The sequence below is a fragment of the Triturus cristatus genome, chromosome 3_2, assembly GCF_964204655.1.
Source record: "Triturus cristatus chromosome 3_2, aTriCri1.1, whole genome shotgun sequence".
NCBI lineage: Eukaryota > Metazoa > Chordata > Amphibia > Caudata > Salamandridae > Triturus > Triturus cristatus.
The window spans coordinates 1,031,291,273-1,031,306,099 of record NC_140584.1 but is presented as its reverse complement, the minus strand read 5'-3'; the positions used below and the strand labels follow the sequence as shown (position 1 = coordinate 1,031,306,099).

The following is a 14,827-nucleotide window of genomic DNA, read 5'->3' as shown; positions in this document are numbered from 1 at the left end:
AACTAAATAGACAATTACTTTGGGCTGATTCGTAGATTTAATATTTATGATTTTATTTTTTGTAATACATTTTGTTTAAGCTGCAAGAACTAAAGAGTTTGGGGCTTTGAAGGAAAATACAGAGACCAGTTTGTTAAAGTATGAGACTGCAGGTCATACACTAAATAACTAATGCAATTTTTCAGTTATTTCCAGTCTTCTGTGACTATTTGCGTTCCATGAATTACCCTTTTGCTTTTGTCTTACCTCTTTAAATGGCCTATTGCCTCCAAAGCTTTGAGGCCGACAACAAAGTAGCAAGGCAGGGCTTTGTAAAACGCCAAAATAAATGGATGCTTGTTTGTTGTTCATATATTGTCATTGGTCTGCAATACTGCTGGCATAGCATGAGCTAACTCTTGCCATCTCTTCTTCTTTCTTCAATGCTGCATGGATTCTGGATCTACAGAAGAAGATTATGATCATTATCTGCTGCGTGGTGTTGGGGGTGGTCATCGCCTCCACATTTGGTGGCATCTTTGGATAGTTCCTAAACTATTTGATCATGGAACAAGAAAAGAAAAATGCCAATGTGATGTTGACCTTCCAGCCACCGCCAACTGAAGCTGAGAACTGCACATAGCCTACTTTGAAAAGAGAGACCATTCCTGCCACTGGAACGTGGATTTCATATGCATGACATTCCTTTTTGTAACACTTTGTGTGTCTGTATGGAGGGGCTGGGCGGACATGGTCGTGGGTCTGACTCCGAGGAGTTTGCCTTGGATAGAATTCATTTCACTGAAGCTGGCAAGATGCCTCCTGTTGCACTAGAGTTGAATGCAGCACTTAGAAGACCACCAACAAGGCAGCCGGAAATGCGAAAATGATTCCAGTTGGTCCGTTAAATTGATGGTGGCTCACGTCGTCTTCGATGCCTCTGGCGAACTGCATCCAAGGCTTGCAGCTTGGCTTAAACTAGCCCAGCCGTTTAATGCATCTACTGCAGTGAACTGTATGCAACCTGCATAGCACTTTCGTCTGTCTGTGGGCTATAAAAGCGAGTTATTGAAATGGGTAACAGAACATATGTAAATCAGAGTTTCGAAACGTAAGGGTTAATACTGTATTAATGTTCAGTAATTATTAGAATCAATATGTAAATCTGGGTGGGTCAACATGGAACAAGGTAACCTGAATGGTTTTGTCAGGATAAAGTAGTTTTAGGCATTAGGCAGAACGGAGGTCCAAGAGGCATTGTTAATTCTGTTGACATGTGTTCCTTTGAGTTGTAACCTCTTGTCACAATTAGAGTGTAATATAACTCAGCCCAGGCGTGCCTGTGTAGGATAAGGTGGTTATTGGTGGCAGATATGGGTTTGCACATACTGTTTGCAAAGAAGGCAAGCAGCAGATGAATTAATAGTAAGAGAGTTCTAAAAGAAGGTAGCATGAGAGTATATACTAACTGAATTCCGTCCATCCATGTGTGTGTGTGTGTGTGTGTGCATGTTTGTTCATTACCAGATATATGCAAAGAGTGGGCGCGGTGTGGGATCAGAGAGGGGAGCCGGGAACCCCTGTATAGAGTTTTCAGTGCGGTGGCAACGTTACTGTTAACAAGGACCAAAACACTTTGAGTTGGAGATCAGAGCTTCCTAGAGATACTGCCCCCGCCCTTGAACGTCAAAAGACATTTGGCTCCTCGTCCACCTTAGAAATGCTTTCTGTGCTTTCCTTTTGCTGTGGCTTTGGGTGGTTTTTTAAAGATCTAGCGGGAGGAGTAGTGTTTAAAGTAGGTTCATGCTGTGGAAGTTGGATTTGGTGCTGGTGTTGCTCATCGATTGACTTCTGACCTTTCATACCCTCACCGACATTGGTTATTGTCCCAGCAGCAGAGTTAAGGGATCAGATCAAAGAAGGCTTCAGTCGGTGCTGGGCTGGTACCAATGTCTGAGGATCTTCGGCAGAAGAAAGAAACCAATTTATGTGAACCCTGTCAATTTACAGCATGCGAATCATCCTGCTTACCAGGCAAGAAGAACAACCAAGGCACTCATCCAAACACTGATTCAGTGGCACACTGCCCTCCGACACTGATGGGCTACCCTGCTAGCCTGGACATGCACACACAAGTAGCACTGTGGAGTGTGAGCCATCTACCAGCTCCGGATCACTGAAACATGGGTCACCAAGAGTCTAGCTGCCAGTCGAAGTAAATGACACCAGTCCAGGCTGCCCCCACCCCCCCACATAATAATGAATCAAGAGGGTGACAGAATGTGTGCAGACACAACTAGCCTCATGATTGTTAGTTGTTTCAGAATATAATACCATTCTGCCAACATTGTCCTCTTCGGACTGGACATTTTCTCCCACCGCGTAATCCAGCCAAAACTATGCATGGTTATGGTCAATGTAGACAGGCGCCAAAGGCACTTTTTTTAACAGGCTGGGTTTGTGCCACAGTCAGTTTTGTCAGGGGACGCAACAGCTGACAAAAGGTTCAATTCCAATAAGAAAACTATGCTCAACAGCAGTCAGACTTCGAGCAGGATGTTTCTCATAATAATAAACCCACTTTTGTAAAGCACGACCTTGTCACCCAAGGGGTGGGGAGCCGTCGGGGAGTTCGAGGGAGCTATTGCCCAGAGTCTCATGATGATGAGCTGAGCTGCCGCCGTCACTGCTGATCGAACCGTGAACCCCGTGCTTTGGAGTCAGCTGCTCTGGCCGCTGCGCCACACCTATCCTCCTATAGAACACTGTCAAACCTCCCCAGTGGCAAAAGGGATGCTATAGAGCCTGCTGTGCTGAACATTCATATTATAGACTCTTCTGCTAAATTTTAGTTTAGAATAGTAGAGTTGTCCAATGCCAGCTCTCTTCTGCCAATCCAGTTCAAATCCACTAACTTTATGGGCCACTGTTCCTCTCAGAGATAGTTAAACAAGTACAAAATATGTTAGGCTTGAAAGCAGCATTATGCTCAGCCTATGTGTTTTCTGGGACGTGATTGGATGGATGTGAGCAAAACAAAATCACGTTCACCTTCGAGTCATTCACAGATTGTGGGCTGTTGAAAGTTTCAAATATTGAGCGCGCGAAAGCACCTTTTTCTGGAATGAAGCACATCGGGATTGCTGGGAGGAAACTCAGCAAAAAGAGCGATATATCTGTGCGTAGCCAGCCTGAGTGGGAATGCCAGGTTTTTTTTTGTATAACATGTTGTTGTGCCCTTTAATAGAGGTACAAGTGAGAGTAAGGCATATATGCTCTGATAGTTAGACCACCATGTTCTGTCTGCAGCATGGCATTTACAAGCTCAGGACTAATTCATCTAGTGATAAGACAGTGACATGGCCAGGGTGGTATGGGCCTTTAATGCAACAGAACAGCCCTCAACTCCCTGGGTTGGCTAATAGAAGACATTTCTAATTGCAGTGGTTTGGGCCCTGCACACCCTAGGGCCCAGGTGCCCCTGCTCCTGCTACAGTAATGATAGCTATGCCACTGATAACAGGTGTACTGCTGCACTAGTATGCTCTACTGATGTACCTGATGTATTTCAGGAAGTATCCCTACCCATGTAACTGGCATGCTAGTTCGCTTTTCTGGACAATTACTTATTAATAGGCTAATCCCAATGTTGGACCTACCCAGCTCCCAGTCATGAGGAATCTAAATTCAAGGTATGCTCTGTTACAAATAGAAAGTGAGATGGACAGCCTGAAGTAACATAAAAGGAACCAGTTACCCCACTTTAAACCTACAGCGTAATGAAGCGTGAGCCTTCCAACACCCAGTAAGAGATAATTCAGTTCTAGTGATTACAGTAAGAACTAACTTAAATGAACTTCTAACCTTTTTCCAGATTCCACCAGCTCTACTTGACCCCAATAGGCTCAACAGTTATATAACAGAGAACTGTTCTTATGCAGTTAGGCACGCTGACAAGATTGGAATGCAGAATCAGTTGAGGTTAGAACTGGGGGAGATCGATCGGAAGCCACAGTCTCAGATAAACTCACTATCTGGAGGTCAGAGGGATTGCTGTAGGTGCAAACCTCACTCGGACATCTTCCAAGGGCTGTTGGGACATGGATAACCATCAGCAGCATACTGGGTAATGAAGGGAACATAATTCATCCACAATCATCAAGCTTGACAACAGATTCGGCATGAAGATCTTTTTACGATGGAAGCTCGCTCCTCAACTATCCTTCTCTAAATTGGTTGCCATCTTTGTTTTGGTTTGCCTGGCTCGAGGCCACATTCAGGTTTTCAGCTCATCAGATGGTCCAAGTCAGTTGACCTAATTAAACATAGTAGTTTGTATGAGACAAGTGACTTTCACCAACATCTCTGAAATGCACCAGAATGAGCAAAAATACGTCATTAGAAATGTAGGATGAAAGTTAAAAAGAAAACAGTTCTAAAGCCAGAGATCCTTCCGAGATATGATAATCTTAAATTAATATCCGGCCATGAGAACAGACATCAGCACTCTTATATTTAAAAATCCCAATTTTTTTTAAATCAAAAATTGTTACATTGTTTTTTTGTGTCTCTGAACTACAGTGCCTTTTTAAATGGTAAAGTAAGAAAAATTATATGTATATATTTCTTGCACCACACAGAGAAGAAAGTTGATTGATCCTTTACGTTTTTTTTTAATGCCAATATACAGCCAGAGGCTTAAGTTTGAGGAATGCTCACCATTACCCACCGTTGAGGAAGGAAGTTTTTATCTGTTCAGCACAAAATCTTTCCTAGACCTTGAATTATTTCTCATCCTGAGGCTGGGAACCCTCAGTAGTGAATATTTAAAGAGCAGGTAACATTGCTTTAGCCACGCGCTAGGTAAGTCTCTCCACCCGATTATATTGCTTGATCTCCCTCTGTTGAGATGAAGATACTTTTTGCTCTACTCCCATTATAGTCTTCCATACCACAGTTTACCACACACATTTCAATTATAAGGAGAGAATCCTCAGAGGGCTGCTGTCTCTTCAATATTTGTACATATTTCCAGTCAATTTTATCCCTTCGCTCTAGTTGCAGAAATTGGGGCAGCATTTCTATTGATGGCTTGTTGAGCCCTAGGAGTGGAAATAGCAGTTATTTCATCCAAGACAAAAGTCCCTAATCGTATCATGTGAGATGTTTGCAGCATAGTGCTAGTACACAAAAATTAATGTCTCTACTTTTAAGTGCTAGGCAGGACCATATTTAGTGCTTAATTTGAGCCAGTGGTTTCCGGGGCTCGGCACCGGCACTTAATTGTCAACACTGGTGCATGTGACAAGCTGCCATAAGGTGGCACTGTCCGGATAATTTAGAGATGACCACAACAACAGTACATTATTAATTCAATATATATTAAAAATTACTATTACCTGCCGCCCAAGCCATTCTTATCGCTTTGGGGGCCTGGAATAGTCTGAATTCTCATACACACAGGAGTGTGATAGCAGTTGTGCTATTATCATTGGCAGCACTTGCAGGGGCAATGTGTTTTGCAAGCTGTAGTGACCTCCGTAGGGGACCCTGGCACTTATTCTTTCAAAAATTAAGCACTGACATATCTCCCCTTCACCACCTTAGGAGCAGTCTTCTTTACTGGTGAGGCTTCCATCTATACTCGTTCTTGTTGAACATATCTATAGAACTGATGGTGCATTCACTATTGATAAAGACATCAAAGCCACCTTGTTTCTAACCTTTCGGTGCTTAAGAGGTTTTTAGCATCAACTTTTCCAACCAAAAGTGCATGCTTTGGTGCTGAAAGCAATTTTATGTGCTTCAACACTGGGGAGTTTTGAACATGTGTCTCCTTCAAAGAAACTACAGCCTTTCTTGGGAGGAGTTGAAACAGATCTTATGGCTCATGCTAAAGGTGTGTTGTTCTACTTTTTTGTATTTGTATGTGTTTTGCTATGTATACATATCGAAATATATGCGTTTTATGCACTTACTTTTGGATATGTACATGTGCACATCTGGTTGTATGATACAATTTTGGGTCATTAATACCGACTTAAAATTATATCAGATCCTAGTTCTCCTTTTTTTACAGAACAATAATTTCAACCCCTTTAATACCTGTCTGTACTGAGGTGGTCACTTCAAGTATGTGTTATTCAAATAGGTTTACTTTCTGGCCATGTTTTGTTTTGAAGCGTTGTCCCCCAGATAATGGAATTGGGTAGGCTGCCACATAGCGAAAAGTTAAACAGCTGCATGCTCCAGTCATTCTATGAAATGATTAACTGCAGTTCAGAGCGGAATTCAGTGATATCAGTTTAATATCTGAATTGGTAATGTTATATTTTAAAGATAATTTTAGAGCACTGACTGATGTGCCTGGTCTATATTCAGGAGACTAGGTTAATTTCAAGATCATGTTATTTTTTTTTAAACTATCTGTTATTATAGAACATTGATTGGTCCTAACTTTAAGTAGTGTCGATCATTACAGTGCCTTTTAATAGACGGATATTATTTTAGTCTTAGTTTTATCTGGCTTCATTGAATATCCTTTCTATAGGTCAACACATTTCCTGGGCTCATGGTTTAAAAGTCCTTACTCAGCCTGACTATTTATTAATGTTCCAACAAATAACTTATAGCAACAATTTTGAAAACAATGGGTTTATTCCCAAACCTTTCCAGTGACCCATATTACAAACCGATTTCTCTTTAGTTTGGGTTGTTGAAGTACACAAATATAAACCCAACACCTTTTCTGTCTTGATCCTTAATTCCACTTTTACACTGCAGTGTTCTGGTGTAGGGTGCTTGTACTGACCGTCCAGCAAGCATAAACTTTGCTTTTGCTTACTTATATATTTCTTTACATCTTACACCATGTTACAAATTAAGCATCATAGGGCCTTTTCCCTGGGATCATAGCACATTAGCTTACCCCAATCTCCAAGGTTGGATGAGTGTTTTGGTAATACTGTTTTAATGTTGCTGGCAGGAGTTTGCTTCCATGCCAGATTCCTTAGTTACAATATGACCTGTATCCATGGTTTGGAAATTTTCATAAGTACGTTTGTCGACCATTGACAATTTCAATAGATGTCAAACAGGTGTTTCAGGTGAAAATACAAACTCACCTTCACAAGGACTCCCCATCAGTCAACAAACTATATGTTATGTATTGAACTTGTTCCCTGTTTCAACTCCTGAACTCGGATTTTCCAAAGCTACCCTTACAAAAGTGGCTTCCAAGAGCCAATATTTTCTAGTCACTTGTTCGTTTTCTTTATTGCTCCAAGATGATTCTGTTTTTCTCACTATGGATAATGACTGTGGTTATGGCTGCCTAACGCAGCCATTACACAAGCTACCTATGACACTTTTAGACCTGAAGCATTGATCCTATCAATAGGTGTCCGTAACTTATCAACTTACAGTCATATGGAATGTTCATTTTAATTTTTCGGTGTCAGGCTTCATGGAGAAATTAGCTTTCATGAAAGGGGACAGTATGTACAGAATATTCTGTTTCTCTTCATTACATTGGAGCTTTCTGTACTGAGAATCTGGGGCTGAGCTGTGGGTGCCTAGCACTAGCATCAATTAGTCATTTTAGTACTACCCAAGAGTGGACTATTGATGGGCAATCGAAAGGGTGCTCACTTTTAAGTTGTTTCTGGGGTTTTGTTCAACATCTTTTTTTGGTATTCGGACATTGATGTTAGATTTGGAAGCCACATAATTCCTGCTAATGTTGTACATACCTCTGTCTGTAATACATTAGAATTGTTAACGGAATATATTGTAGCTTAGTGGAAATTTGTTTACCCTTTTTTATCCGCCCAATGAAGTGGTCTACAGTTGAAAAGAAGACAGGATGAATCATTGACCTTATCTTCTTGAGGTTTCGGTATCTGAGCCACTGTAATTATTTCTTCTTATGAACTTTTCTAATGAAACCAACATTTTTTGACTGTAAATCATGGCAAGGATCCTGAATGTTTTCTCTTAGTTTGGTTTGCTACTAAGGTCCTTCTGAAATCTCCCAAGTTTTGAAGAAAACTTGTCGCTGTATTTTCTTATTTTAGTGACTGGTGGAGTTTCTCCAACAAAAGTTATATATTTGTTCAGGGTGTCCCCCCTTATCCTGTATTGAGTAGAATGTTGATTTCATGTTTCTTTAGCAGAACACCTATTGCTGTTAGATTGTGTTGCAGTTTTGGCTACATTGTAGGTTGTTGTGTTTTGTGGCTGCATAAGTGTATTATTGAGCATAATCTAAGACAACTGTTGCCCTTTCAGCAGTCCTATAGTTTGTACATGTTTATATTATAGTGCTGTTTCTCATTTAGTCTATTTTTGACTATCTGTCAGGCAGCAATGCCAACATGTTTTCCCCATGTTCATTAAAATCATGCTGTTCACATTTTTTTTTTATCCGCTGGGCATGTTTATTCAGCAAATTTAAAGCAAATTTAAATAGAAGGACTAGATTTTATTAATACTCTTCAGTTCCCTTCCGATCTGTATTGGTCTTGGTGCTGCTATAAAATGTATTTTAAGGTATATATTTGGGGAAGATCTCTATCGATTGCTAGAGAAGGAAAAGTTGGTTATGTGTAACAACAGTTCTCCAACTATAATATTGTCTCCAGATTCTTAATTGTTTCTGCCTCTGTTCATTGGAGGCTGACTGTAAGACTTGATAGATGAAACAGAGCAGGGGTTAAGTGGATATCCTTCATTGTGGCTTAGGCCTGATAGTAGATGTTTTAGGAGTAAATTTATTCTCTGGTTAATGCAATTTTCAAACATTGATTTTATCTTAATAAATGATATTATAAAGTAGAGACAGAAACAAAATATATATATTTTTTTAAAACAAATACATTTGAAGGTTACAATATATATATGCATTTCCGAGGTCTGGCATTGCAATTGGAAATGATTCTATTATATAGAAAATTATTTTTAAGATCAGTAACCTTTCTTGGTGTGTTTTTTGCAGATAGTCATACCCCTCCCCATAGTTAAACTGAACCATGACTAACATATCACTGACCAAATCCAAGGTTTTCAAAGTTCAACAGTCAGGTCTAGGTGACTGTAAGGTTTGTAATCAGCGGTGGCCTGAACCAAAGCTTTAATTTGAATGTAAGGTAAGGAAAAATAGGGACCATTTGTCAAAAATGCCAGCTTAGATTCTTTTTAATTTGTAAGATAGCTGAGCATGATAGCAATGAATCCCCAACATACAGAACGCAGTTGAGGATAGTTGTTTCTAGATAGCCACTGAGGGCTGTGGAAATTTGGGAAAAGTTGAAAGAGTTACACTTTTAGATTACAGTAATTTCTAAAATGAGGGCCACAAAAAAAATCTACTGACCTACAAACGTCATGTGCCAGAAACCATAGTAACCTGCATATCAGATGATTGGGAATATCCTGCTAGCCCAAAAAGAAGTCAAACTGTTATAAGGAGGGTTGAAAAATAGCAGGTATTCTGTATTCACAAATTAGTTTTAGTTGCACAGCTTTTGTTATTTCATGATCTAGATTTTAAAGTCTTTTTGTAATTGCCTCACAACTAGATCACCTTTTCAGCTTTCTGAGATAAGTGTCCCCTATTGGGAAGTGCTTTCTTGTCATAAAGAACTAATGCTTTGGATAGCATAGAAGAGGCAGTCTGTGTTTCACCAATGCTCTGAAGCCGCAACAACCCCTCAGTCTTGATATGACCCATATCATTTGGTCTTACCGGAGCTTTTCTTTTGGAAGCTCGTATCTTCACGCCAAACAAAGTCTGCTTTGTTGCTGCTGTATTTTAATTAGTTAAGTTTATTTGAAGTGGACAAATCAGTGCTTTTTATGCAGCCAATACTTGGCACGTTTCTAACTGAACTTTGGACTGAACAATTTAAATTATCGTGGTGCTACTTCAAAAATACAAGTCATAGCCTCTATCTAGCGGGTACACATATTTATACCTTACATACATAAATATATTTCTCTCATTTTTCCCAGGTTGTCAGCTAACGACCTGCCACCCCACATATAGAAAGAGAGATCTCCCCCGACCCATAGTGCAATAAACATTGGGGCTCATTTGCATGATGCCATGTTCCAGGAAGGGATTGTTTGTGTATGGACAAAATATTTCCCCCTTTGTTTGCAGATGACTGTCTTGTTGATTGCCCCTTGATGTCCGGAGTGTTGTGTGGATTCCCCCAACTCCTGCTGGGCCTCATATATGAATGCAGTATTCTCCCCAGGGCCCCATGAGAGATAATGGCAGCTTTTAAGTGTTGCTTGGGCTCCTTTTTGTAATGGATCTTTTTTACGAGTGAAAGACTTTGAATTTGTATCTTTGACGTACTGTGTTCTAAGTGTCCTTGTTTTTTACGTGACCCGGGCTTGCTGCGTGTCAAAGGGGGTTTATAACGTCTGGTGTTGCCTTCTTTCTAAGAACCCCTCCCTGCCAAATATCCCTTCCCTTTCAGCTTTTCAAATAAACGGCTATCCATTTTGTGAAATTTTTATGTAGAATAAACATTTCAATCTGTTGGTACCTTGATTGTGTTTTTTATATGTGCAACATAAAGGCATTGCAGCACAACAGAGTGATGTTTCAGGGATGGAATCACCGTCAACATTTGTTCCAGAGCATCAAGAGGTGCTACCACAGAGGCACTGCTTTGGGAGCCCATACATCTCAGGTAAGTTATATTAGTAATTGCACTAATAATCATTACACCGAAGGTCTATCTATCTATCTTAATAACTTAAGATAGACATATAAATAGATACAGAAGTATTGGCAATAAAAAATAAAACTACTGATAATACAACAATTAAAAAGGTTCAAGCGGATGCCGCTTGAAGCTGCTCATGCAGCCAGCCTGCGTTATCTGCCCTGGGTGCCCAAGAAACGATTAAATATCAGTAGGATGTTGCAAGAGTGTGAACTTGAAAGAAATGGGGTCATAGTTTGCCACGAACACCACATGGGGACTACGCAGGCCTGAAATGCCGACACACCTGCACTGGAGTACAGCCTCCCACAGCTTACCGACATAAAGCGGAGGAGATTGCCTGCACCTTGGAGCATAGAAAATTGCTAGTGCTCTCACTGAATAAAGTAAATGTAGTAAGTCATTTAATCAAAAATGTAGGGCAATTATAGGATACTCTGTCCTGTCTATGGGTGCACCGCACAGTGATAGTTGCCTACTATCAACAAAACAATTTAATTAGTTAAGGTTCTATAGAAAGCACCAAGCTTCCATCAAAAATGAAATGTAGTTTCTTTGACTTCAGTAAAAGTGACTTTATTTTTTTTTTACTCAACCTGTATGCACCCGAATTACATTCTACTTAATTCATCATTCAAATATCACAGATGTTTAAGCCCCCCAAAAAATTTCATTTAGATAATTCATTATTAATATTTCTTGTAAACATATATTTAAAATCTGATCGCTATATGGTACTAAACATTTCTTTAAAGAAACAAATGGTAAATATAAGTTAATGACAAAACCATAACAGGTTTCTAATGAAAGCCAGAAGCTCCTAAATTGTAAGTCAAAAGGCATAAATTAGTCAACCTGAATCATAAGTATGGACTATTGACACCACCCTAAAAAAGGGTTTTTGATGAACGGCTGAAGCTTTTCCATCATAAGACCATTGATGTGAATCAGCCAACATGTGTTTTTTGACTCTTGTCACCTTTTCAAGGCTGAAATTACATCATAAAATCAAATTATGCAAGTTATCATATATAGTCCTGGCCCCTTGATATACCTCCATCAAAAATTGCTATCCAGAGATTTGCATTTTTGATTTGTGTTTTTGTATCACTAGAGAAGTAATTTAACTCTAGTAGACAATACTGTACCGGGCCAAATTTTTCTGGATTATATTTTTAAAATGGTGCATGTTTTACAGTGATGGTGTAATATTTCAGGAACCATAAGACCTAAATTCTTCATTTTGGTCTCAAAACATAGGGTTTGGGGGTCAAGTAGTCTTACAGAGACAGGAAATAACTCCTCAGAGCAACCCTTCCACCATTTTCCAAAATGGTGGCTCTATAGTTCTGTGTTTTAGCCATCATATTGGCAATTTATTTAAATATTGTTTTTGTTTCAGGTTTTCTGTTGATTCAAATTCGCATAAACATGAGCTTAGCAGGTGGTAGCAGAGGACCTTTACCTTCTGACAGTTTTGTTAACTACAAAATCTGAGGACTCCTTCATGAAAGAAAAATGTGTCATATGCCAAACTAATCCTAAAGTAAAGCTAACATCAACTGTGGCTGAGCAGAAGAGTTTGGCATGCTGCAGAAATGCAGCAAGACGAAGTGTACAAAAGATTGAAACTGATGAGTAAAGAGAATCAAATATTTTATCATTGTAGAAACAAGTGCTGCAAGTCGTATGCAATGGAAAAAAGCTTAGAAAGAATTGTAAAAAAAAAAAGCAGAAACCAGTGAATCACAACAAGAATCCGAGACTTCTGAGAAAGCGACGATGAGACGACAACCAAACCCAATGCCCATCCAGGTGGAAGATCAATGGCCACCCCACGTCCGTCTCCAACAACTGGTCAGAAAGTAGAGAATCTTCAGTGCATTATTCGTGGTTTAGGCAGAACAAGGGCCAAAGGAATTGACGAAAGAACAAAGTACAGAGCATGTGAGTCTCAAAGTGCATACATGGTTTATATGAAGCTAGGTTCTTTCAAGATGAAGTTTTCAGCCGAGTAGCTGATCCAAACAGCAAAGTGAATATTTGCAGCAGATTTGTATGCCCACCCAAATTGCATGCATACATACATTCTAAAATATGAATGTACAATGAGGTCCCAGCAGCCTTCAGTTAAGTTTGCACTCTTTGAAAAAGTAAATGAAGTTTTAAAATCACTCTTGAGTGCTGGCTAAGGGTTCGCATTTAGTGAGATCAGAGAGCTATTGGTCAACACTGATGAAACTGTATTGATCCATAATAATGAAATTAAGATCTTTCTGGTAAAAATGTACAATGACAGAATTCTTTTTTTCAGTCTATCAAAAAGAATTAGCCATTTATGGTGTTCTCATCTGATTTGACTCATGAAGTTCTTGCTGCCAAAAAAGGGTTCATGGGATGCAGTAAAATCAGCAGGAACATTTTAGGAAACATCCTGAAAGATTTAGATTTTGGACTTAATGACAAATTTTGTGATGCCCCAGAGCTTCGCAAATCATGGGCGTCAACAAGAATGCCTGATGTTGTCTTAACATTTTTTACATCATTGTTTAATATCAGCAAAGCAAAACTGTCACAAACTAAAGTTCTTGAGTTCTGAACAGAAGCCGACAACATTTATGATCCCGTTGAAGATATGAGCGAAGAAGTGGGAGGCAATCCCATGACTCCAAAGGGTTATGCTATGCAAATATACCATCTTTTCCTAATCAGGTATTATGAATTAAATCAATGCAAAATGAAAACTCTGCTACATATGATGACTGCCCACTCAATCTATGACCAGTGCTAAAGTGGAAAGCTAATTTTTTCAATGAATACATTTGGTGTATCAGCAAGTTATAATGACCTAGTACAGAGCAGGAACTTATTAGCAGGTCATGCTGTAAAATCTTTTGATTCCGACAGCACACCACTTCCAAGTCACTTTACCTGGAAAGGATTTACAATTGCTGCTCTTGATAATTTTGATGTTGAAGACAGCTCTTCTTTGTCTGGAACATCCCGTACACATGATACTGCCATGGTGCTTTATCAAGACTGTACCAATCGAGTTGCTGCTGGAAAACAAGCTGTGTCAACTAAATGCATAAACAAAAAAGGAAGTAATGTAGCTGAGGACATGGATCTTCTTCTACCTGATGCTTCGGTCCGCAAAGCTGATTTAACTCTATTCATCGTATTGCTTATTAGATGCAGACTGAAGCATGAAGAAAAGCCAGTTCCTCCCTGGACTGGAATTCATGCTCTGATCTCCCAGAATATCGTGCCACTAAAGAAGGTTGGGTTTTTACCAGTAATACCATCTCCAGTCACAAACTACGGAACAGTATACACAACTCTAAACAATTTCCAAAATGTGCGCGCTCAGCTTGAAGACCACCCTATCCTGCCAATTTTCTGAGATGAAGGTGTTTTCCATATTGTAGCTGACATTTTTATGAGCAATCCAGTAGAATTTGATCTTTATCCAATGATGGTTGTTTTCCACATGACAGAAATTGTGTTGCGTTTGGCAGGAAATGATCTCCATGGATGTCATAGACGATGCACTTATTAAGGCTGAAACCTTTGGAAGCAAAAAACTGTCCAGTCAGTATTGTGCGGAACTCATCATGTTCGTTCGTTGCAAGGTTTGCTTATTATATCTGAGGCTATAGAAACATTGCTTTGGAGTGCTTTCTGGAACAAGAATGACAAATTAGGTTTTGCATATCTTATCTCAGAAGTGAACAAGGCACAGGATGCACTTCATTCAAAAGACATAATGCAAAGCCAGGCAATTTTCAATGCGCTCAGTTCAAAATCAGAACACCTGAAAGTCAAGTTTGTAGAGTTTGGCCACAAATGTAAAGAAAAAATCAAAACTTAACTAGTACTGGAGGGATGTTTTACACATGATTGTTCCAGTGAAAAACTTGGTACATGCTGATCAGAAAGGTGATTGGGAGCTACCTGTGAAGACTGTGGAGTCAATGATTACTTTGTTTCACAAATTCAATTGCATAACTACCTGAGATATGGGTTCTGGTATTTGGAAAGAGTGCAGAAGCAAGAGGTGGAAAAAACATACCTTTACAGAAAATTAATCTGAAGATATTTTGTGGTGA

General features: G+C 39.5%; 1 protein-coding gene across 2 annotated transcripts in view; it reads left to right on the top strand.

Moving 5' to 3' along the window:
• STX1A (syntaxin 1A) overlaps window positions 1-10,527 on the top strand; it is a 912,703-nt gene extending 902,176 nt beyond the window's left edge. For both annotated transcript variants that reach the window (XR_014980056.1, XM_085649675.1), the window contains one exon: window positions 449-10,527. Coding sequence is in view for 1 of the 2 variants with exons in the window: in XM_085649675.1 (XP_085505801.1) it covers window positions 449-526 (78 nt within the window). In the remaining variant the exon portion in view is untranslated. The remainder of the gene's footprint in view (window positions 1-448) is intronic.
• Window positions 10,528-14,827: the final 4,300 nt, after the last annotated feature.